The 23,096-nt window shown below is 35.6% G+C and overlaps 1 protein-coding gene across 1 annotated transcript in view; it reads right to left on the bottom strand.

The window, feature by feature from the left end:
* Positions 1–17,210, bottom strand: part of LOC131164838 (phenylalanine--tRNA ligase beta subunit, cytoplasmic-like) — a 99,009-nt gene extending 81,799 nt beyond the window's left edge. The window contains exons 1-6 of the mRNA XM_058122348.1: positions 16,859–17,210; positions 16,706–16,761; positions 14,862–14,959; positions 13,611–13,740; positions 13,412–13,527; positions 1,954–2,020 (exon numbers count right to left, since the gene is read on the bottom strand). Of these exons, the coding sequence (XP_057978331.1) occupies positions 1,954–2,020; positions 13,412–13,527; positions 13,611–13,740; positions 14,862–14,959; positions 16,706–16,761; positions 16,859–16,916 (525 nt within the window). The 5' untranslated portion in view covers positions 16,917–17,210. The remainder of the gene's footprint in view (positions 1–1,953; positions 2,021–13,411; positions 13,528–13,610; positions 13,741–14,861; positions 14,960–16,705; positions 16,762–16,858) is intronic.
* Positions 17,211–23,096: the final 5,886 nt, after the last annotated feature.

The raw sequence follows: 23,096 nt of genomic DNA on the forward strand, positions 1-23,096 counted from the left end.
GATGGCGACCCATGCATCCCCACCTCTAAGATTAAGACCTCCTTGAATTGTGTACCAACACAAATCACCTCCAGATCATCTCTCTCTGTCGATCTCTTCCCTCTCCCTGGCACTATTCTGATGACGTCGACGAAGGATTGTTTCTTCAATTGCCTCAATTCCCCACTCCACTTTTTGAATGCAACTCATGACCAATGAGGTTCAAAGAGCCACACTCTGTGCACCAGAAAGCAGCTCCACCAACAAGTTCAGTCATATTAGAAGCTTTGAAAAAGCTTCTCCACCCGACGTTGTTCTAGCCTTTAAGAATACATAAGACTTGGCTCTTTCCTCCTTTTGTATCCTTCTCCATGTGTATGAGTCTCCCCTTCCCATTGAGTTGCAACTCGATGGCGACCCATGCACCCCCACCACTAAGATTAAGACCTCCTTGAATCGTGTAACATCGCAAATCACCTCCAGAGCCTCGATGATCCATAAGAACTCCTCACTCTTCAGCAGGATGTGTAAAAAGTGTCTCCTAGAGAACTCCCATATCCGAATGGTTGAGGGGTAAAGGTGATTTGGCATAGGGTTTTGCGGTCCACCTTGAGTAGCTCGATGGCGACCCATGCACCCCCACCTCTAAGATTAAGACCTCCTTGAATCATGTACCATCGCAAATCACCTCCAGAGCCTCGATGATCCATGAGAACTCCTCACTCTTCAACAGGATGTGTAAAAAGTGACTCCTAGAGAACTCCCAGATCAGAATGGTTGAGGGGTAAAGGTGATTTGGCATAGGGTTTTGTGGTCCACCTTGACATTTGATTGGCCTCCCCATGCGAACTCCGACTCCACCATGGGTTTTTACTCAACTCCCGTTTGTTCCCCCATTTTCGACAGTCTCCTCTTGTCGATCTGGTGACATTCAACTGAGAAGAGTAGAAAAGCTTTGTCGTTGAGGCTATTTCGTATCTTTATTCAAAGGAGGGCAAAAGAGCTACTTTGCCCTAGCTGAGTTCAAGAAGCTAGTCATCATCGCTATGTCTAGTTGTGATGTACTTAGGGCCTTGAGGACTACAAGTTGATAGAAACTTAAACCTTATTAAAAAATCAATAAATAAATAAGCATTATGCATGAGCTTCGGTCCCCACTAACTGCAAGCCCAAGATCTGCCACTAAAATAATCCCTTTTCTCCCTTATCCCTAACCAATGAAAATTCCTCATAACTTTCTCAAGTTTACTTGCTACCCCAACAGATTACACTGCAGCATCTAGCAACTTTAGAATGAAGAAAGATGTGGGAATTGTCCTATTAAGAACACTTCCACAAAACACATGCCATCTATTTAACTTCTTATTTCAATCTATTTCACCACACAGCTTTACATGAATCTCCACTCAAAATACTATTCCATCAATCATTAGTTCCCATAGCTTTCAATCGTGAGCCAAATATTCTCAAACCTCAAGGGGGTTGGGGCACAATTTTACTCCAACATCAAAAAGAATAGGATGATGGCTTGAAATCACTCTAAGAAGAAGCTTTTGCACAACCTAAGGGAAATGTTCTACCCAATTCACCAAAACAAAAAACTTGTCAATGATAGTGTCTCCCTAAAAGGGATGGGAATGCAAAAGAGCCATTTTAGACATATATGATCGTGTCCAACCATTTAAAATTAATATTGTGGTAAGAAGTTTCTACTTACAAAGCACAAATAACAACAAAAGTATGCCTTCTATCCACACAAGCAAGCTACAACTTCTTTTCACCAAGACAAGAGTCGATATCATGTCCCATTAAATAGAATACTCTCCACATTTCACTCTTGATCAAATGCCATATGTCCACAATACAAAGAAAATAAGCATTATTTTCAGAGATTATATCAAAGAATAATGTGCAAAGATCACATCGCATGTTTCAAATATCATTTCCACAAAAATATAAAGATGAAAACCCTACCTCATAAGTGAAAGAGCCTTGTAACGTATCCAAGTCATGAGTCCCAATAGCAACTAGAGTTCTTCGCCTATAACAAGAAGTAAATGTAAGCAATTCAACTAAGGATTACATCAAATCTTTGGAAATATACCAAGAGGAAACAAATTAACAGACATAATAGCAACAGCTAACAGAAACAAATAAGCAGCCCAAGGTAAGCAATCAACAAGATGTAACAGCACAATATAAATTAAATCAGCTTTAAATAAAACTATTGAAAGAAACACAAATTACGGAAACCATTCACTTAATGGGGCATACAAAGAATAAAATTGTGTGAAAGAACACTACCAGAAATCATGAGCAACGTATGCTAGCTGTCTTTCCATTTTACGTTCCTAATGGCACTGTTTTTTTTTTTTCCTTTCTGACAACTTAAGCTGATATACTAACATGCTTACATGTCTTTGAGTAAGCGTCAGGGTTAAAATTTATTTTTTTAAGAGTAGTTTGGTGGATATAAATTTAGAACAGTGGATTTTATACACATTTGCAGACCTGGCATGCGGGTTTTCTGTAGCTATCCCTCTTCTTATTTGGGGTGTAACTTTTAGGTGCTAACCCTGAGGGGAACTTTTTTCTCATTAGGAGGGCATATTATACTGATCCAAGTGTCCTTGTCTTCTATTCCCCTTTATTTCCTATCCCTCTTTAAGGTCAGCTGAGTGTTGCTCAAAAGTTGGAGAAGTTGATGGAAGGTATTTTGTTGTTGGGCGTAGGTAAGGGTAACAGGGATCATTTGGTTAGTTGGGATAGGGTTTGTAAATCAAAGTGTGAGGGTGATTTAGGACTGGGACCCTAATTTTCAATAACATTGCTTTTGAGGGCAAATGGCTATAACATTTTCCCTGAAACCCTATAACATAAGGTCATTGACAACAAAGAAATGATCCAACAAAAGGGTGTGATAGGCCAAAAGGATCTTTTGGCATTGCTTATGTCTTTATCATCCTTTGAATTGCCATAATGCTCCTATATGTACTTTCCTTGCTTATGAGTAGGATATTGTTTCTTGTAATTTTAATTCAGAAGGTATTTAATTGAGAGGGAGGCAGCTAATCTTGCCCAACTATTCGGGCGCTTGATTCTTTTAGTCCTTCTCATGGTGAATTGATGATCAAAGAATTCTGAGTTTTGGATGGTTCAAGGGAGTTCTCTGCTGTTCATTATAGGATTAATATCACAGATTCATGTTGTTCATTATAGGGTTAATATTAATGATTTGCTTCACTATAGAAGACCTTCTAAAGCTTTAAATCTAGATGTTTGCACTCTTTCCAAAGCTGTTATATGAATGCTAGTCAAATTGTGCATTTCATGGATACTCCTAATAAGTTCATCCTCAATAGTGCAAAAAGATAATGACTCAGAGAGTTAGGTAGGTTGGGTAAAATGGAGAAGTGCTGTAGGCATGCTATATGATTGTAGCTCTTAAAATTATAAGGGAAGTTTTATAGGACGACTATAAAACCAGCTATGCTATATAGAGCAAAATGTGAAACAACTAAGAAACAACATATCCAAAAAGTAAAAGTAGCCGAAATGAGAATGCTATGGTGGATGAGTGATGTAACATTAAAGGAACATATTCGCAATAAGTTGGGCATAACTCTTGTAGAAAATAAGATAAAGGATGGGCAGCTCATCTGCAATGTAGGCCAAATAGTGCATGGATGAGGAGTGAGCTAGTTACTATCAGGGGCAATAGAAGGGACAGGAGTAGACCTAAAATAACTTGGAATAAGATAATAAGGATTTAATAGTCCTGAAACTATCAGAGGAAATTTCCAACTGTAAACTAGCAAAAAAGGATTCATGTAGCTGGCCCCACCTAATGGGATTTAAGGCTTGGTTTGTTGTTGTTGTACTTTTTCATGGGCCAATTGAAGCAAGCTTGTATTTTGGGGAAGCATTGGTGCTCTCTTCTTCTTTAAAGAGCTTTTTCCTTCCAAGATTCAAGGGCTGTTGGGGTCAACAGGAAGGAAAATTACTTGAAGTTATGCTACATTTGTTGCTGTGCAGTGTATTTGCTTGAAATATTATTCTAGAATCTTTAGAGGAAGGAATTAACCTACATTGGTGTGGATTAGGGTCCTTTAGTTTTTGGCTTCTTTGTGCTGCACAACTTTTGGCTCATTTCTTGAGATTTGACTGGTCAATGTGCAGCAAGCCTGGAGGGCTTTGGTTTTTAGTTGGTTTTTTATGTGTTAAAGAGCAAGGACTTAGGTGATGTAAAATGTATAATAAGCGAGGATGATATCGTCTTGGTTAAGGAAGAAGCATAAAAGAAAGATGGTGAAGTTACTTTAGTAAGCAATTTAATAATACCAAAGTAGAAGGATTAAACTTAGAATTGACAAATGAGTAAAGGCTAAAAATGTGAGATTTATGTGCAAAATTAAAGTTAATAAAGTATAGTATGCATTAAAAAATATAAAAAATAGAAAAGCTATAGGACTGGATGGCATCCCAACTAAAGTTTGGAAATGCCTCGATGATAACAAAATTATATGGTCACCTAATTTATTTAGCAAAATTATAAAAACTAAGAAAATGCAAACAAATGGAGAAAAAACACTTTAACATTAATATACAGAAACGAAGGAGATATTCAAAATTATGATAACTATTGTGGAATTAAACTTATGAGTCATACAATGAAAATGTAGGAAAGGGCAATTGAACAAAGATTAAGATTAGAAACAAGGGTCTCAAAAAATCAATTTGGTTTTATGCCAAGGAGATCTACTACAGAAGCTATATAACTTTTAAGAAAATCAATGGAAAAGTTTAGGAAAAAGAATAGGGGCTAGCACATGGTTTTTATTAGCTTAGAAAAGCATATGATAGGACACCTAGGGGGAGTTCTATGGTGGATTTTAGAAAGAAAAAAAAATGGCGCATGTGGTAGGTGTACTGATGTCATTAAGGATATGTATAATGGAGTAATGACTAGCGTTATGACCACAAATGGCGAGTTGGAGAATTTTCAATCAAAATAGGTGTACATCAAGGATCTACTTTGAGCCCTTATCTTTTTGAACGAGCGATAGATGGAATTACTAGGAGTATCCAAATTAAGGTTCCACAATGCATGTTGTTTGCCGACGATATTGTCTTGATCGATGGAACTAAGGATGGAGTAGAATCTAAGTTATAAAATGGAGAAAATCTTAAAATCTAGAGGTTATATGATACATAGAAATAAGATAAAATATATGAAATATAATTCCAATCACGGTAGGAGGAATACAGAAATATATGATACGTAGAAATAAGACAAAATATATAAAATATAATTCCAGTCATAGTAGTAGGAGGAATATTAAGCTTGATGATCAAGAAATTAATCGCGCTAGTAGATTTCGATACATTAGATCTATCGTGCAAGATGAAGGAGAAATTGAAGCTAAGAGTTAAAGCAGAATGGGAGAAGTTCTTCAGACGTGTTATGTGATCGTAAATACCCTTAAAATTAAAAGGAAAGTTCTATAGGACGGCTGTAAGACTAGTTATGCTATATGGATCAAATAGTTGTGCAACTTATGAAACAACATATTTGAAAAGCAAAAGTTATCGAAATAAGAATGCTAAGGTGGATGAGTGGTATAATGTTAAAGGATAAATTAAGAAATGAACATATTCGCAATAAGTTAGCCATAGCTCTTGCAGACAATAACATAAGGAAGGGGCTGCTCAAATGATCTGGCCATCTTCAACGTAGGCCAAATAGTACATTAGTGAGGAGGAGTTAGCTAGTTTCTATATGAGGCAATAAAAGGGGTAGAGATAGGCCTAAAATAACTTGGAATAAGATATGAAAATTGGTGGAAAAGGACTCATGTAGCCAACCCAACCCAACCCAACCCAGCAAGACTTAAGGCTTGATTTGTTGTTGTTGTTGTTGTTGTTGCTGTTGTGTATTTTTAAAGGAATCACTTGTCCTCTAATTCTTGCATTTGCTCTTTTCTTTTGATAGTATTTCTTTTTTAGTTTGAAAATATTTATAGTCAAATAAGAAACATTAAAAGTTAAATGACCAAAAATTATAAAATAAAACCATAACCAATAAATCCATAAATAATTTAAATATAAAATAACAATCAATAACAAAAAGTATTAAAATATAAAGGTTTTTCATGAATTAAAATAATCACTTTCATTTCCTAATTAATGGCTAGAATATCTTTTTATCAAGAAAAAGAAGTTTTAATAAGAAGAAGAAGAAGAAGAAGAAGAAGAAGAAGTATGACAAGAAGCATAAATAATCCTCCTTAAAAGATACAGAATAAATCAATTCAGCACAGCCAACCGATCACATTTTGAATGAAAAAACGAAAGCCATTTGAAAGATCCAGCTGCAAAAACCCACAAGGAGGTCAAATACTAAATCCTATCCCAAAGCACAATCAAAGACATCTTCTTCCCCACAAAAATATGAACATTCTGTTCCAACCAAATCCCCCACAAAACTGCAAATGCACACCTCCGCAAGGCCGAAGCATCATTAACTCTTCTAAAACCTGAAAAATGGGCAGTTAACAAGTCTTCCACGGACTCCAAACATGCCTAATTCTCTCCAAAAAAGAATCTAAAAGGTTGCTCCACGCCCTCCAATAAAAGGTGCAATGCAGGAAAAAGTGAGAAGCAGAGATTCTGAATTTTGAAAACTAAGAGAACAAACATCTGGTAATTAAGCCTTAAAAGGCCTCTTACACTCCATTAAGAACAACCAACCAAATGAAAGCCTTAGTCTTAAAGGAGATTTAGCCTTCCAAATGGATCTATGAAGTGGGAAAGATAAGATTTTATTGGTTAAATGCTCGAAAAAATATTTACAAGAATACTCCCCAAAAGAATCAAGAATCCAAGAATGATAATCTCTCCTTTGGTAGAAGGGGCCTACTTTCCAACAAACTTAATAAGGAGGCAAGCTCCAAAACCTCCCTATCATTAAAAGCCCTACAAATTTGGAAATCCCAATAGAAACCAGCACCATTAGAAATAAAGAAAGAAGAAATTGGTTCACTTTGCGAAGAGGACAGTCTAACAAACGGGAAAAAGATGAACAAAGCTAAAAAAAACCCGTCCAAATGTCTTCCCAAAACTGAACACGATACCCATTTCCCACAATAAAATTTGTATAAAGAATAAAAAGATATAACTGTTAAATACCCTTCCGAGGACTATCACATGAATAACTCAAACCCACATTAGCATCCCACCCATTATCATGCAAACCAAATTAACACTAAATAACTTTGTGCCAAAGGGAAGGCTCCTCCAAGGGAAATCGCCACAACCATACCCATTGAAGCAATGTTCTTTGACACTAACTTACTAAGACCAACAACCCCCCTCCTTTTGAGACCTATAGACAATACCCAAATAATCTTTATTCTCCCCCACCCCAGACAAAAGTATATCATGATCCTCTCAATACTACTGGCTACCCTCATAGGTATTCTAAAGATAGACAAGAAATAAAGAGAAATATTATCAAGGCACGCCTGAATAAGTGTAAAACTTCCATCCAGAGAAAATAAAGCACCCTTCCACCCTTTCATTCATCCAACTTCTTAGGCACCTTCTCCACCACAGGATCCCAAAACCCAAGCAATCTAGGATTTCCACCTGGGCACACCTAGATACCTCAGAGGCCAATCATGAATACCACACCCAACCAAAAAGTACGATTCCAAAGATCAAGAAATATCCAAATTAATACAAGCTAACCCACTCTTTCCTAAATTTGTTTTCAAACTAGAGACCCTCTCAAACAATTGCAAAATAGAAAGCACATTAACAAGAGACCCCCTATGATATTCTAAAACAAAAATAGTATCATCAGAAAATTGTAGATGAGAAATCACAACCTGCTCATTTCCCACCCCAATCCCTCTCATGAAACCTCTATCTACACCTCTAAAAACTAACCTATTCAAGACATTTATCACAAGAACAAACAGAAAAGGAAAGAGAGGATCTTCTTGCCTCCCCCCCCTTGAAGTCCTGAAACAAGATTTAGACTCTCCATTAATAATGACAAGGAAATAAGCATTAGATAAACACACTCTCATCCAAGATAGCTGTTTTTTACCAAATCCATTTCTTAAAAAAATTTATTAAGAAAGTTCCAGCTGACTCAATCATAAGCCTTTTCAAAACCTACCTTAAAAGCAACCTTGTTTTACACCTTCTACAAACATCCTCAACAACCCCATTTGCTACTAAAATAGCATTTAAGATCTGCCTATTCCCACAAAAGCACTTTGAGCCTCCAAAAGAGTATCCCCTATCACAAAACTCAGCCTCTTAGCTAAAACCTTTAGCAATGATCTTACATATGCTACTAACTAAACTGTAGGCCAAAAATCTGCAACTTTAACAAACCTACTCTTCTCATGAACCAAGGTGATGAAAGTAGAATTAATGCTTTTTTTATAATAAAAGAGGAATTCATTAATAGAATAAGACTATACAGCTAGGAGAATAAGACATCTCCTTAACAAAGTCTGAAAAATCTAGATTAAAAAACCCAACGAAACACCCTAAAGACTGAAAACAAAAAAGAGAAAAACCATCACGCAGTAACACTCCAAGACATAACGCCAATCGCGTTGAATATCAGAAAAGCTCACCCCTTTAAAACTCCCTTGTCCCACATGCCAAAGAGAAGCCAAATAATGTATCTTTTCCCAAACCAACAACTGGGACGACTTCTTCCCTAGAAAAATGTGTGTATTACGCTCCATCCACAACCCCCAAAAGACTGTAAAAAAAAAAAAAAAAGCACATTTCCAATGCGCAGGCCTTTCCTTTTTCTAGCCAAATCCAACAAAAGACACTGCTTAAAAATCCTCCACTATCTTTGAACTCACATAACATTTGCATAAAATACTAAATAATTTATTCCAAACACTCTAAGCATAGTCACAATGAATAAACAAATGTGATGATGATCTGAACAATTAAAGCAGAGAACACATATGTCTGGAGATATAGCCTTTAAAGGTCTCCTAACCTGCAGCAAGTTATTGGTATTAATTCTACCAAGCAACAACCAACCAGATAAAAGCCTTAATTTTAAGGGAACTCTGACCTTCCAAATGGGACTCTAGAGAGGAAAAGATATATTAGACCTATTAAAAAAATCACAAAAAAATTTGCCCGAATAAACCCCCAAAGGATCCAGAGGCCAAAACTGCCTATACTCCTCTAAATAAAAATGATAGTTATTCAACAAGACTAGCAGAGAGGATAGCTCTACCATCTTCCTATCATTTAATGATCTACGAAAGTGGAAATGCCAAGAAGGTAAAGGACCACCTAGATCAACAACAAAAGAAGAAATGGACCCATCCTACCCTGAGCTCAGGCAAAAAAGGTGTGGAAAAGAGGTGGACAAAATTACATTCCCCAACTAAAGATCTTTCTGAAAACAGATATTACCACCTCTTCCCACCAAGAATTTAATATGGGGAATGAAGAGGGAATAAACGTGAGAGATAGATTTCCACGGACTCTCCGAAGAACATCTAAATCTCAAATTAGTATCCCACCCATTCTTGTCTAATTTATACTTACTTTTAACAACCAAACGCCATAGTAAGGAATTCTTAAGCAGAGACAGCCAAAGTCATTTAGCCAAAAGAACTGTGTTTTAAGACACCAGGTTTCCAATAATCAAACCACCCTCCTATTTAGACCTACCCACCACTCCCCAACTTACCAAATGATCCCTAATACCCCCTACCCTCGACCACAAGAAATCCCTCATTATCTTCTTATTATCTACCCCCACCAGTAGAATTAATGTTTTTACCCAAAATCACATTAAATAATAACTCATTAAAGAGCTTCATTAAATCCCCTCCAACAATATCCCAGAAATCTTGGAAGAAGGCCTTACTAAACCCACCTGGACTAGGAGCCTTATCCCTCTCCATCTTAAACACAACTGCATTAACCTCACCTTTATCAAAAGGCCCTCTAGTCCTTCACACATAGGCCTGCAATCCTCCTCCTCAGTAAACGAATTAGCAAAAAAAAATATGTATCTCCCTAGTAGTCGAAGAAGAATTAGTAGTAACCTCTCCTCCCTTTAGTTCCAATTCTACAAACATATTCCTCCTCTTCCTACTAGTAGCCAAACTATGAAAAAATTTAGAATTACAATTACCTTCCCTGACCCAGTTAAACTTGGTATTTTGCGTCCAACTCCTCTCCTCCCTTCAATTCCAATTCTATAATCACATCAATCGGCTTTAACCTCTACACCTTATCACATTCTAAAACACTCCCCTCTTCTTCTTTTCTATCCAATGAATTAATCTCATCTAAAATGTTGTCTTTCTTCACACCACAATCCTCAAAAACTTCAATATTCCAAATTTCAACTCTTCTTTAAGGCACTTTAATTTTTTCATAAATCAATGGCTAGAATATGAGTTCCTAAAGTTCTCCATTGCGCTGTTCTCCATCAAACTCTCATAGTGGGAGAAAATTCGACCCTGAGTTTTGAAATGGAATAGCAAGGACAATGCTATAATCTAAACCAGAACCAAACATGGAGCGAAACCAAGGAGTAGCACTAATACCAATTTGATGTAGTAGAGCAACAAAGCGGGAAGATGAAAGAGGAACAAAGAATAAAGAAAGAGGAGAACAAATACATAAATACGACAATTCTTGAAAATTTAGAATATGGAAATTTTTAAAATACTTATATTTGTTATTGATTTCACTTAACAAACAACCACCAAAAAAACTCATAACATAAAGATAGATGTGTTAAAAGGTATTATAGGTAGTCTAATACAAACAAGAGAAAAATAATTCACAAATAGAACAAGTCCAAATAAACCAATTATTGAAAAAACATAATTAAGAGCTCACAATAGAGGGAAATGGAAATAGAAACCCAAAATTAACAACAACAACAACAAAACCAAGGCTTAGTCCCACTAAGTGGGGTCGGCTATATGAATCATTTTCCGCCAATTTATGCGATCATGCACCATTTCTTTTGATAGATTCAAGGATATTAAATTCTTACTCACTATCTCCTCCCAAGTTATTCTAGGTCTACCCTACCCCTTCTACTGCCCCCTACAGTAACTAAGTTACTCTTCCTCACAAGTGCACTATGTGGCCTACACTGCAAATGTCCATACCATCTGAGTCATCCCTCCCTTATCTTATCTTCTATAGGAGTTACACCTAACTTACCACAAATATGTTCATTCCTTAATTTATCTTTCAATGTTATACCACTCATTCATCTAAGCATTCTCATCTCGGCAACTTTTACTTTTTGGATATTATGTTTCTTCGTTGCCCAACATTCTGATCCATATAGCATAGTTGGTCTTATAGCTGTCCTATAAAACTTCCCTTTCAATTTTAAGGGTATTCTACAATCACATAGCACACTTGAATCACTTCTCCATTTTACCCAACCTGCTTTAACTCTATGCATTACATCATCTTCAATTTCTCCTTCAACTTGCATAATAGATCCAAGGTATCAAAATCTACAAGTGTTATTTATTTCTTCATCATCAAGTTTAACTTTGTCTCCAATATTCCTCCTCCTATCATTACTAAAATTATATTTTATATGTTCTGTTTTATTTCTACTTATCCTAAAGCCTCTAGATTCTAGAGCTTCTCTCCATAATTCTAACTTAACCTCTACTCCGTCCCTAATTTTGTCAATTAATACAATATCATCTGCAAACAACATACACCATGGAACCTCCTTTTGAATACTCTTAGTCAATTGGTCCATCACTAAAGCAAAAAGATAAGGACTCAAAGCATATCCTTGATGTACACTTATGGTAATTGGAAATTCTCTAGTTTCTCCACCTATAGTCCTTACACTAGTCATTACTCCATCGTACATATCCTTAAAGACATCAGTATACCTACAACATACACCCTTTTTTTTCTAAAACTCACCATAGAACTTCCCTAGGTATCCTATCATATGCTTTCTCAAGGTCAATAAATATCATATGCAAGTCCCTCTTCTTTTCCCTAAATTTTTCCATTAATCTTCTTAAAAGACAAATAGCTTCTATGGTAGATCTCCCAGGCATAAAACCAAATTGATTTTCTAAGATCTTCGTTTCTAACCTTAATCGTTGTTCAACTACCCTTTCCCATAGTTTCATCGTATGACTCATAAGTTTAATTCTACGATAGTTATTACAATTTTGAATATCTCCTTTATTTTTGTATATAGATATTAAAGTGTTTTTCCTCCATTCATCTAACATTTTCTTAGTTTTTACAATTGTATTAAATAAATTAGTTAACCATATAATTTTGTTATCCCCCAAGCATTTCCAAACTTCAATTGGGATGTTATCTGGCATTTTCTTAGTTTTTACAATTGTATTAAATAAATTAGTTAACCATATAATTCCGTTATCACCCAAGCATTTCCAAACTTCAATTGGGATGTTATCTGGTCCCATAGCTTCCCATTTTTCATCTTTTTTAGTGCAAACTTAACTTCGTTAACTCTAATTTTGCAACTATAAATCTTATATTTGAATAAATAGAAACCCAAAATTATTAAGAAATAAAAAAAACCAAGTCTGCATAGGACTAGAACATACCTACTAGTCACAAGCAAAGCTTGTTCAAGGTTGTATTCTTGCCCATGCCCGCTTTTGTTGTGCACATTGGGAGGGTAGCCATCAAGTAAATACAAGTGTAGGTTTTATTCCTTAAGTAGGGTAATGCCTTTTTGAAAAAGGAGAGTACGACTCCTCGGTTATATTTATGCTTCCTCATGCTAGAGTAGAAATTGCGTAGAAAGCTCTTCAAGGGAGGGTGAGCGTCCATCAATCTTGTATAATTCACTAGCAATTGTAAACGCATTTAGCCTACTTTCCTAATGCCTCCCTCACTAACACACATTGTCGAGGTGTAAGGAAACGAATTGTGTTGCTTTACCATTTACAGCTACACTCATGTTCACTTTCATGGTTGCTTACTACACCCGCATAATTTGTATCCATTGGTCGTGAAATTGTTCATGCAATGAGTCCATGGTTTACTTTCAGCTAACTAGTTAAGCTTGTGTGCTGCAGTTAGTGCCACAAGGAGCAAATCAAGGCCATCAAGGGCAGCTATGTTTCATATAGCCTCTAAATACTCAGTTCCAAATTTGTGTTTGAGCAAATCACTGGTGGTAAAAGATTGAAAAAGTATCTCTAATAAGTCCAGTTCACTTAATGGGTGTAAAATTAAGAGACTCATCTTACTAAAAGGCTACTAAAAGCAAACAAACAGCCCACACAATTCCAACTCTTTCTGCTTCTATTTTATATCATGTGAATAAACCCATTTAGAAAATAAAAGCATAGTGAAGTGCAAACTTCAGAAGAAACTCATCTCTTACCGGCAAATGTTTTGATGAAGCCTATCTTGAAGATCGATAAAACTGTTATAGCTTGCTCCATCAAATGTTATACCTCTTAAAACAGCACAAACTATAAATGGGCGAATCAAAGATGTCTGCAAGGGGAAAATAGAATTTTTCATAATCCTGAAATTGAACTAAAAAGAGCCAACGATAGATTTGTAATTTCAACTATTACCTCTGGTTTTATGTGCATTTTGATCATCGATTGCTTGCTAACCTTGGTCACCATATACACAGGTATCTTTTGAACCCCAGTAAATATTCGAAGAGCTTGAGCAAGACCCTCAAGGCAAAGCAAATCATATCTGCATTTAAATTGAATACATAAATTTTGGCTTTTTTTTCGTGAGATAGGTAAATAAATTAATGCCTAGTATTGCCGTACTTACATAACAAAAAGTGTGACAACATTTTTTTGATATATTGGTAAAAGCTTCACAAACATTTTCTTATTGGCAAAAGTCTTACAAACATTATTTAATGGTGAAATCCTATGCGCAGCCCCAAAAAAAGAAAGGTGAAATTCTAACAAACGTTTGCAAAGTGTAAATAAGACTAAATTCTCTTCTTTTGCAATAGTTACTATAAATTGTATATATTTCCCCTATATTTTGTACTATATAGGTACATCACATCTCTTGCTTCTTTATAATTTGGGTAAGCCCCAAAGGTTTCTAATATTACATTTACACTCACTTCCTCAAGGGTTTAACTCCAAATATAGGCACGTATACAGTATACACATACACGTGCAAATATTTTTTTTTTCTCTTGAAATGACCATAAACCACAACACATTGATGTTTTAGAATATTCCTGTTGGATGCATAAAATACTTCTCTATTTTCGTTCCTGCTCCGTATGGCAAGGCCGAGGCAAGGTATAGGATTCTATGCTGCCCTAGCCCTAATTGAGTAGAATAATTAAGCATATAAATTATATATTTTCTATTAGAGTATTATGGGTGTATTTTTACATATTTCTACATTTTAAAATATCTTACATACTTTTTTAAAATATAAATGGGCAAATTTAGCCAGAACATGTTCAGATCCAGTAACCTTGTCCAGCCCAGCCCAGCCCAGCCTGTCCAATGCTCAAGTCTATTTCTTAATAGCTAGTGGCCTTACTTTCTAGAGGCAGAGTTGACATTTTTGGAATTTAGTATTATATTAAGCCACTTTAATATCAACCATATGATTGCAAAGGATATCAAACCTCAAGGGAGTACAATGCATATTTTTAAAACCTTGAGAAGCTAGAATTAATCCTAATAATTATTACTGACATGTTTATACCAAAACAGTAGAATTAACCTTGTAAATAAAATTCAATTCTGTATAAAACAGAACATACCCCCAAAAAGCAAACAAACAACCAAAAAAGGGAGAGGAAAACCTAGATAGACGCACTAATCAAAACTTACCTATTTGCAGGGACTTCGATTCTGTAAATGACTTCTTCATCTTCACTTGCTTCTTCTTCCAAGTGCTTTTCTTTTCTCATAATTGCTTTTTCTGTTGTCTGAGTCAAACATTAATTAATATTTATAAGACATTCGAATTTTTTTAAAAACTTTAATGAAATATGAGAATACCACCAATAAAATTAATTTATGATTGTTGAGAAATCGAAGTAGAATGAGATGAAAAATGGAACTTTATGGGGGTCATTACTATCAAAAATTATGAAAAAAAAAAACCAAAAACTAGAAGCTAGCACCCTGTTTGCTTAATATCCCCAAAAATGAACCAAATTAAAAATCTAATTAAATACAAGCACATTTTTTGTCCTTGGATTGAATACAATTAATATATGATTAAAATAAAAAAAATAAAAAAAATTAAAGATGTTATAATATGAAATGTAAAAATAATATACAAATTTGTACTCTTTTGTTCACTGTATAAAAATAATAATATATACAAATTAATTTTAAATATTTTACCTAATAATTATATTTTTAAACTCTCTTTTTAGACTATCAAGAAAAGTCCTATGATATATCAGGGTTGAAGAGTGGTAAAATATTTTTTGGATGATTTTTATTTAAAATTTTTGTTTAAATTCATCTAGAAATTTTATTTTTAATTTTCTAATTAAAAAAAATCGTGTATACAATGATTTAATTATTTAAAAAAAAAAAAAACAAATTTATGATCTATACTTGTCGTATCAGATTCACAATAAAATAAAATAAAAACAAATTTATGATCTATATCAGATTCAAGTTGTGAACCAAAATCTTAACTTTGTGAATCAATGGAGAACCAAACCATAGATTCAGCACAAATTCTAAAATTCTGTTTTACGGTACATGTATATACCTAAAACAAAATACAATAAAAATGAAATATATTGATGAAATATTGAAATCAAGTGCCCTGTTATGTATACACATTTATGTATGAACAAATAGTATGCTACTTCAGAAAGTTGAAAAGTATATTTGGCTCAACTATGAAATGTCATAATGCTAATCTCTCTCCATATCTAAGGACTTCTAGCTTCAAAACAAACTACTATCAAGAATAGTCAAACAAATGAACACCTTATGGAATTGTCAAACTCTTTATAAAATGCTTAGGAAATCAAAAGTTTTGAAAAAAAATTCAGGAGATAAAAGTAGAAGGATTTTTTTTATCATTTCTAGAAGCCCTTTGAAAATAATTTAAGGCCTTTTGCACTAAAGAAAAGGGTCAATTTTTGGATCTTTAAATAGCTGGGTTTGATTGAAAACCAATTGGAACTATTGGATCCAGTTTGGATGTGCACTTTTCCCGAATCAAGAATCTTACAGTTTGAATCATAAATCATAAGATTCAAATTGAGAATTATAAGATTCATGGTCGATTCTTGCTCATTTCAATTCACCAACTAGATTCAACAGTTAGGGGAGAAAATCAATAATCATACAATTTTGAGAAATAAATTTGGGATATTCAAGTTGTGGCAACTGGTTGCCACAACTAAAAATTATAAAATTTGATTTTCAGCTACTGACACAACAGCTGAAAAATAACAACAAAAAAATGCAACACAGACAAAAATGTTGTCTTGCTTCATTGTATAGCAAAAAAACAAGAAAACAAAAATAATACGCAAACTTCCCCCATGTTTTCTATTGGAATGTCCATTTCTCCAACAAGCTAAAGATAAAACGTATAATGGTACTTTTTTTGTTTTATCCTTTGTTTTCCTATGCTTTCTAGGCAACCAAACATTGTATAATGATTCGGTTAAACAAAGTGTAGACCGTGAACTGCTTACCACATCATCCAGCTCAATTCCGAACTGAAAGCACAGATCTTCGAACTCCTCTTGTGCTGAAATACAATGTCACAGGATGCCAGAAATTTCGTACTGGAAATGAATTGAGAAACCAAACAAAATGGGAGAGGGAATGGTATGGAGATGGCTTACTGTATTCTCTTCCCAGGGCTTCGAAAAGACGATCCCTTCCAACGCTAACGGTAGGCATGGCGACCTCTGGGGGAAACACCGCAAGAGAAACGAACTAAAAACCAATGGAGCTCTCCAAAACCCTACAGCCTCCTCCGTAGGTGGATGGGAGCGGAGGAATCGGCGGTATCGGCCGGAGGGTGGAAGAGGAGGAAGCTGACGAGAAAGGAGGAGCTTTTCAGAAGTGCACGGAAGGTGAGGAAGATGAGAACGCAAGTAGGAAACTTTGAGGGGGGAAAAGCCGGCGAGGGGGAGAAGGAGGAGAAGGTGGCGGCGAGGACGGGAGCGGAGGGAGGAAGAAGAGAGGAGTTTTTTTCCAGTTTTATTATTAAAAATAAATAAAATATTAAAAAATACTCTAATTGATAATAAATTTTCCAAACTAATGCTCACGTCGCATCTTGATGCGGCAAAATTTAAATTGATGAACTGTTAGAAAGGTGATGCGTGGCACGGAGGGGAACAAATCTCGCAGTTTGGTGCTGCGAGATTTAAAGTGAACAGCCAACGAGAAGGTGACCCGTGGCACAGAGGAGAGCAAATCTCGCAACTCCAAGCTGCGAGATTTAAAGGGAGTAGCCCGCGGGAAGGTGACACGTGGCACAAATTTCGCAGCACCAAGCTATGAAATTTGTCTTTGAAATGGCCGGGCGTGTAACACGTGGAGAATCTCACAAGTCTATCCTGCGAGATTTGCTTTGTCTGCTCATATCTCTCTTGAGCGCTCAGAAGACAATCGTTTGCAGAGGAGAAAACAGATTGCAGAGAGGCAGAGGTTGTAGGTGACCGTTCGGGCGAAGGCGAAGCTATTTAAGGGAGAAGATGGGGTAGGTATTTTTAATTTAGCAAAAACATGAATTTCATTGTTTTACTTACTGAGAAATTTTTTGCATTGAGTTGGATTTATTTCATAACTTTGTTTGGATTATTTCGATTCATTGTTACATTTAGACAAAGGTTAGTTTTAATTTATTTGCTTTTTTATTTTTATTTTTGCATGTTCTGCCTATTAAATTTATTACTCACATTCATAATACTAAGAAAATATTTTGTAATAATTAGTTGGTGTAAATGTATATCTAATATTTGCAAGTTAAAATTACTGTATATTCACATGACATACATTTTAAGAAATTTGGATTCCCCATCTTCATATCTATTTGCAACAATAATAATATTAAGAAACATTTTATTTGGCTTGTTACGTCAAAAATAGTTATATTTGCATAATAATTAATATATAATATTTGATTGATTTATGAATTTCATTTATATCAATGACTATGTTTAAGAACAATTGTTTTATTATAGATATTGCACCATATAAATCACATTTTTGACATTAATGTGTAATTGAGCAATAATAGTTTAGTTACAAATCTATCATTATTATGTATATTTAGTTAAATTGAAATTAAATTGTAAAATCTCAAAACCAGTGTTTGTTATTTTAAAATTTGCTAAGCAATGAATGATGTTTTGATGAAGATCAGTTTAATATAACCCACTAGTTGCGTACAAATTTGTTTGACATGCGTATTCTTATACATATATTTTTTTGATTGCAATACTATTTTTTAATTGACTTTAAGGTGTTCAACATATATATTACAGTATATCATTCATTATTTATAATATATAATGTAAAATCTGATTTATTATGGAGCATAATTTATTGTAGATTAAAACAGAACAGCCCTTTAAAAGAAACGATGGATGCCTACATAAAAAAAATTATGAACACAAATTTAAGTGACATTTGATCAAAATAAGTTGATCTTTCGGTGTAGATTGACAAAGTGAAATTATTCTTTCTATGCATAATTTTATTCACAAGATAAAAAAGCATTAATCTTTTTAAGAGGTGCAACCATTATGATGGTTTTCAAAGTTTGCCATACACTATTTAGTAACAGCACTAGTTGCTACTAAAACTTGAAATATATTTAATAAGCATAATTTCATAAAATGATATTAACATTCAAATTTGTGTACTTTTGAAGCCTCAAATTTTTAATTGAAGTCAAAATTTAAAAAACCTAGTTCCTACCTTCCTTCTCATCTCAAGCCATTAAACATTAACCTCACAAATTAGAGAACAATCTAACTTTAAGCATAGGTTTACCGCTATTTATATATTAATTTAATTAAATATATATAACAATGAGCACTTATAAGTATTTTGTTTTATGAACAAACATTCACAACTACTTATGTTTATTCCTCAACCGCAAACAAACCCCTATAAAACCAAATTTAAATCTTATCATTTTAAGTTTATTGTTATTTGACCAAACACATAATCAACTAATCCATTTATTTAGAAAAATATGTTGTAAAATAAATATTACCATTGTCATCATTTTTAGTTACGTAATTAACAAAACTCTTTCAAATAAAGGTACAACTATGAATAATGCGCTGTGTTGTGCTTCAAAGGGTTAGCTAGGGTTCGTAAAAAAAAATAGTGTTTCAATTTTTGTGGTTCATATTTTCTAACACATGATTTTTTTTTTCATCACCATTACTTTGTCAAACATTTTCTTATACAAGTAGTATTAAGATAGTCACTTTTATTATAAGTATAAAAAATACGTTGTTATCAAGTGAATAAGTCTTTTTTCTTTCCTGAGCACGAATTTAAATGTCTCTTGCATGGCTGATGCAGTGATGTGAAGTGCATACTGGTAGATATCATAGGTTCTCGCATGCTCAAACTATGTTATTACATTGCTTGCAAACGTTTTAGGGTCATTGTAAAAATGGGTAAATGTTCAAATTATAGTCGGCATGCTGCTGAAATTTCAGTAGGACTTTTCATAGAAAAGTCATAAATGCATGCAAAAATATTTTTGAAGTGATGAGTGAAACATTTAGGGAAGATTGCATGCACATGAACGTAGTGAAAATAATTCTTAATTACTATTGACTTAGCATATCACTTATACATACAATTGTTGTTTTGCATAGGTCTTTTATCTTTCCCGAGCGTCTATCTAGATGGCAAGAAGTTCAAGCAATACTGCGGCGACAATATTGTTGTACATAGGGGATCACATTATAACCAGACAAACCGGTGTTAGTTATAGTATTCCGCCAGTTCGACCTATTTGAATTGGCCATAGGTGTAAATTAACTAAATTGTATACGAATATATACAAGTATTTGCATATTGATCCAAATCAATATACATTGCGGGTAACCGCAAGATACCTGATTAAAGGGCATCATGATACAGTACTCTATGAGGCTGTTCCCGTAACTGATGATTACGGTCTGCGCATTATGTTGGATGCACACTGCGTAGGGACGACATATTTGACTGTGCAATTATATGTCGAAAACATTCCTTACATGGGTGTCGCCGCGGATGGGCAAACGGGAACGTCTATTGAGCATGTGGTTGAAGCGGACGAAGAAGATGCAGATCCATACACAAGTACAGATGTTGGTGGGATGCCTGTTGTGGATATGAACGAATGTCCGGGATCGTCGTTCGATCACACACGTATGAAAGACCTATTATTGACACGGATGATCATCACGTTTGCGAAGAAGTTCCAGCTGAACAACCAGGATCATTGTTCGTCATTGCAAACAAAGCGTTAGACGAGGGGATGAACATCATGAATGATGGTCATTTACAAGATGACATATACGAACAGGAAATTGGTGAAGGGACGAACGAGTTCCCCGATGATGTCGACCCACCCCCCGTGAAACGAATGATGCCACGTATAACGCCAAGTTCATGGACGAACCTCCTATGTATGGTGTAATTGACGTAGATGCTGCAGATTTGTCACGTGGTAAGGAGCTTCCTATATTGGTAACTCGTTGGGATAAATTGTCAGAGCTGAGTCAAGGGATGCTATTTGGGTCAAAAGATCAGTTGATAGCTGCTGTGCGAATATACCACGCTCAAACGCACCATGACTTCCACGTCGTGCAGTCGACCCCACTGTTATGGGTTGTTAGGTGTAAGAACTCTGATTGCGGTTGGAGAGTGCGTGCAATGTATCGGCAGAAACACCGATTTTTTGAAATCACTCAATATGGCGGTTCGCACACATGCTTGAACGAACTTCTCTCGCAAGACCATAACCAAATCACGTCGTCCCTCATTGTTAGGGAGATCATGAATATGATCAGGGGAGATGCGTCGACATCGATCGCTACATTAAAGGAGTTCATAGATCATCGATTCGGCTATTCCATATCATATAAGAAGGTTTGGTTGGGCAAACAGAAGGCAATTGCCCAAGTATTCGGCGATTGGGAGATGTCTTATCAGACTTTGCCTAGGTGGATGGAAGCAATGTGCGCATATAATCCTGGTACCATTGTTAAGTGGAGGTGGACTCGTATACCAGGTAGCGATCAGACCGCAACATTTGTATCAGTATTTTAGGCGTTCGCGGCATCTATACAAGGTTTTCCCCACTATCCTCCAGTTATATGTGTAGATGGGACACACTTATACGGTAAGTACAAGGGAAAACTCCTTATTGCGACGTGCCCGGATGCAAATAGGTAAATATTTCCCCTTGCATTCGCCATTGTGCAAGAGGAAAGTTTGGACACATGGAATTGCTTTATGTGTTGTCTTCATTCCATTACGGACAGGGACGACATTTGCCTTATATTAGATAGGCATCTAGGGATCCTCGCTACAGTGCATCGCAATCCCGATTGGCAACCACCACGTGCCCACCACCGATTTTGCCTTCGACACGTGGTCAGCAACTTTTGCACGAAGGTGCATAGTGTCAATCTGAAGCGTATGGCTGAGCGAGCAGGAAGGGAGCATCAGGTAAAAAAGTTTAACATGTGGATGGAGAGGATATTTGATGTGGGTGGGGAACCCGCGAAGACATTTTTTGATCAGATCCCTCCTCATATGTGGACTCAGTGCCACGACGGTGGCAAAAGGTATGGGAACATGACGACTAATCTCGTTGAATGTTTCAACGCCGTCCTGAAGGGCGCTCGTAGCCTCCCAATCATTGCCCTTGTGCAACTGACATTTTATCGCGTTGCACATTATTTCAACAGCCGACGAGAGGCTGCTCGTAACGCAATATCGGGAGGAAATGCATTCACTCCTCATATATTGCTAGCAATGGAAAGAAAGAAATTGAAGGCGACCGGACATCGTGTGACAACGTTCAACCGATCTAGGGGTACTTTTAGCATCACGACTGGGCAGTTGGGACCTCATAAAGGAAACAACGTGCAAACCCTGCGCATTCAGGATAAGCATGAATGCTTGTGTGGAAGTGACAAGCGTTACACTTTCCATGCTCCCACCTTCTCGCTGCATGTGCGGAGACACGACTGAATGCTATGCAGTACGTTGAGTCATGTTGGAGCACCGCCGAACACTATGCGACATATGCGGCGAATTTTCATCCGATTATGCACGAGACGTACTGGTCAGCATCCTCGTTGCCCACTATACAAGCAAATCCAGCGTATGCTCGACATAAAGGTCATCCTAGGAGCTCCCGTATACACAATGAGATGGACGCAAGGGAAGGTAGGAAGAGGAGCACGTGCAGACGCAAGGGAAGGTAGGAAGAGGAGCACGTGCTGCTGACCAACAGGGAGAGGGTAGATGCAGACGGCAGCCACCACGACCCCAGAGACGACCTTGCTGCCGCACGGAATAGTTTAGCATTATTTTCATTGCATTTGATTTGTGTGTATATCATTGATTGTTTTTATTTCATTTGTATAGTATTGATTATTTTTTTATTCTTTTTTATATATCTTTGATTATTTTTTTTTCACTTGTATAATATTTGATTATTTTAATTTCATTTGTATAGTCATGTGTCTTGTGCACACTTCATACTCTTAAAGTTTATTTATATAATTTTTCAAATTAAATTGAGTTGAATAAAATAACTTTTATTTAACTAAACAGTGAAAGATTCGACCTTTGCTCCCAATAATTAAATACTGCCAAATATAAAAAATGACACATAACAGTTATATATATGTTGCAACATGCAAATTGCGGAAGCCTTCACCCAAGATGACAATGGATAACAAATTTTTGTTATTTTAAGTTTGAATGGTATTTCTAAATTTGATTAACTAATTTATTCTGGCATGAATTTGAACCTAGAAATTTTAATTTGAATACTAAACAAAAAATTGAATATTGAAGATATGATTGCCTGTTTAAATTCAT

The sequence above is a fragment of the Malania oleifera genome, chromosome 9, assembly GCF_029873635.1.
Source record: "Malania oleifera isolate guangnan ecotype guangnan chromosome 9, ASM2987363v1, whole genome shotgun sequence".
NCBI classification, from domain to species: Eukaryota; Viridiplantae; Streptophyta; class Magnoliopsida; order Santalales; family Ximeniaceae; genus Malania; species Malania oleifera.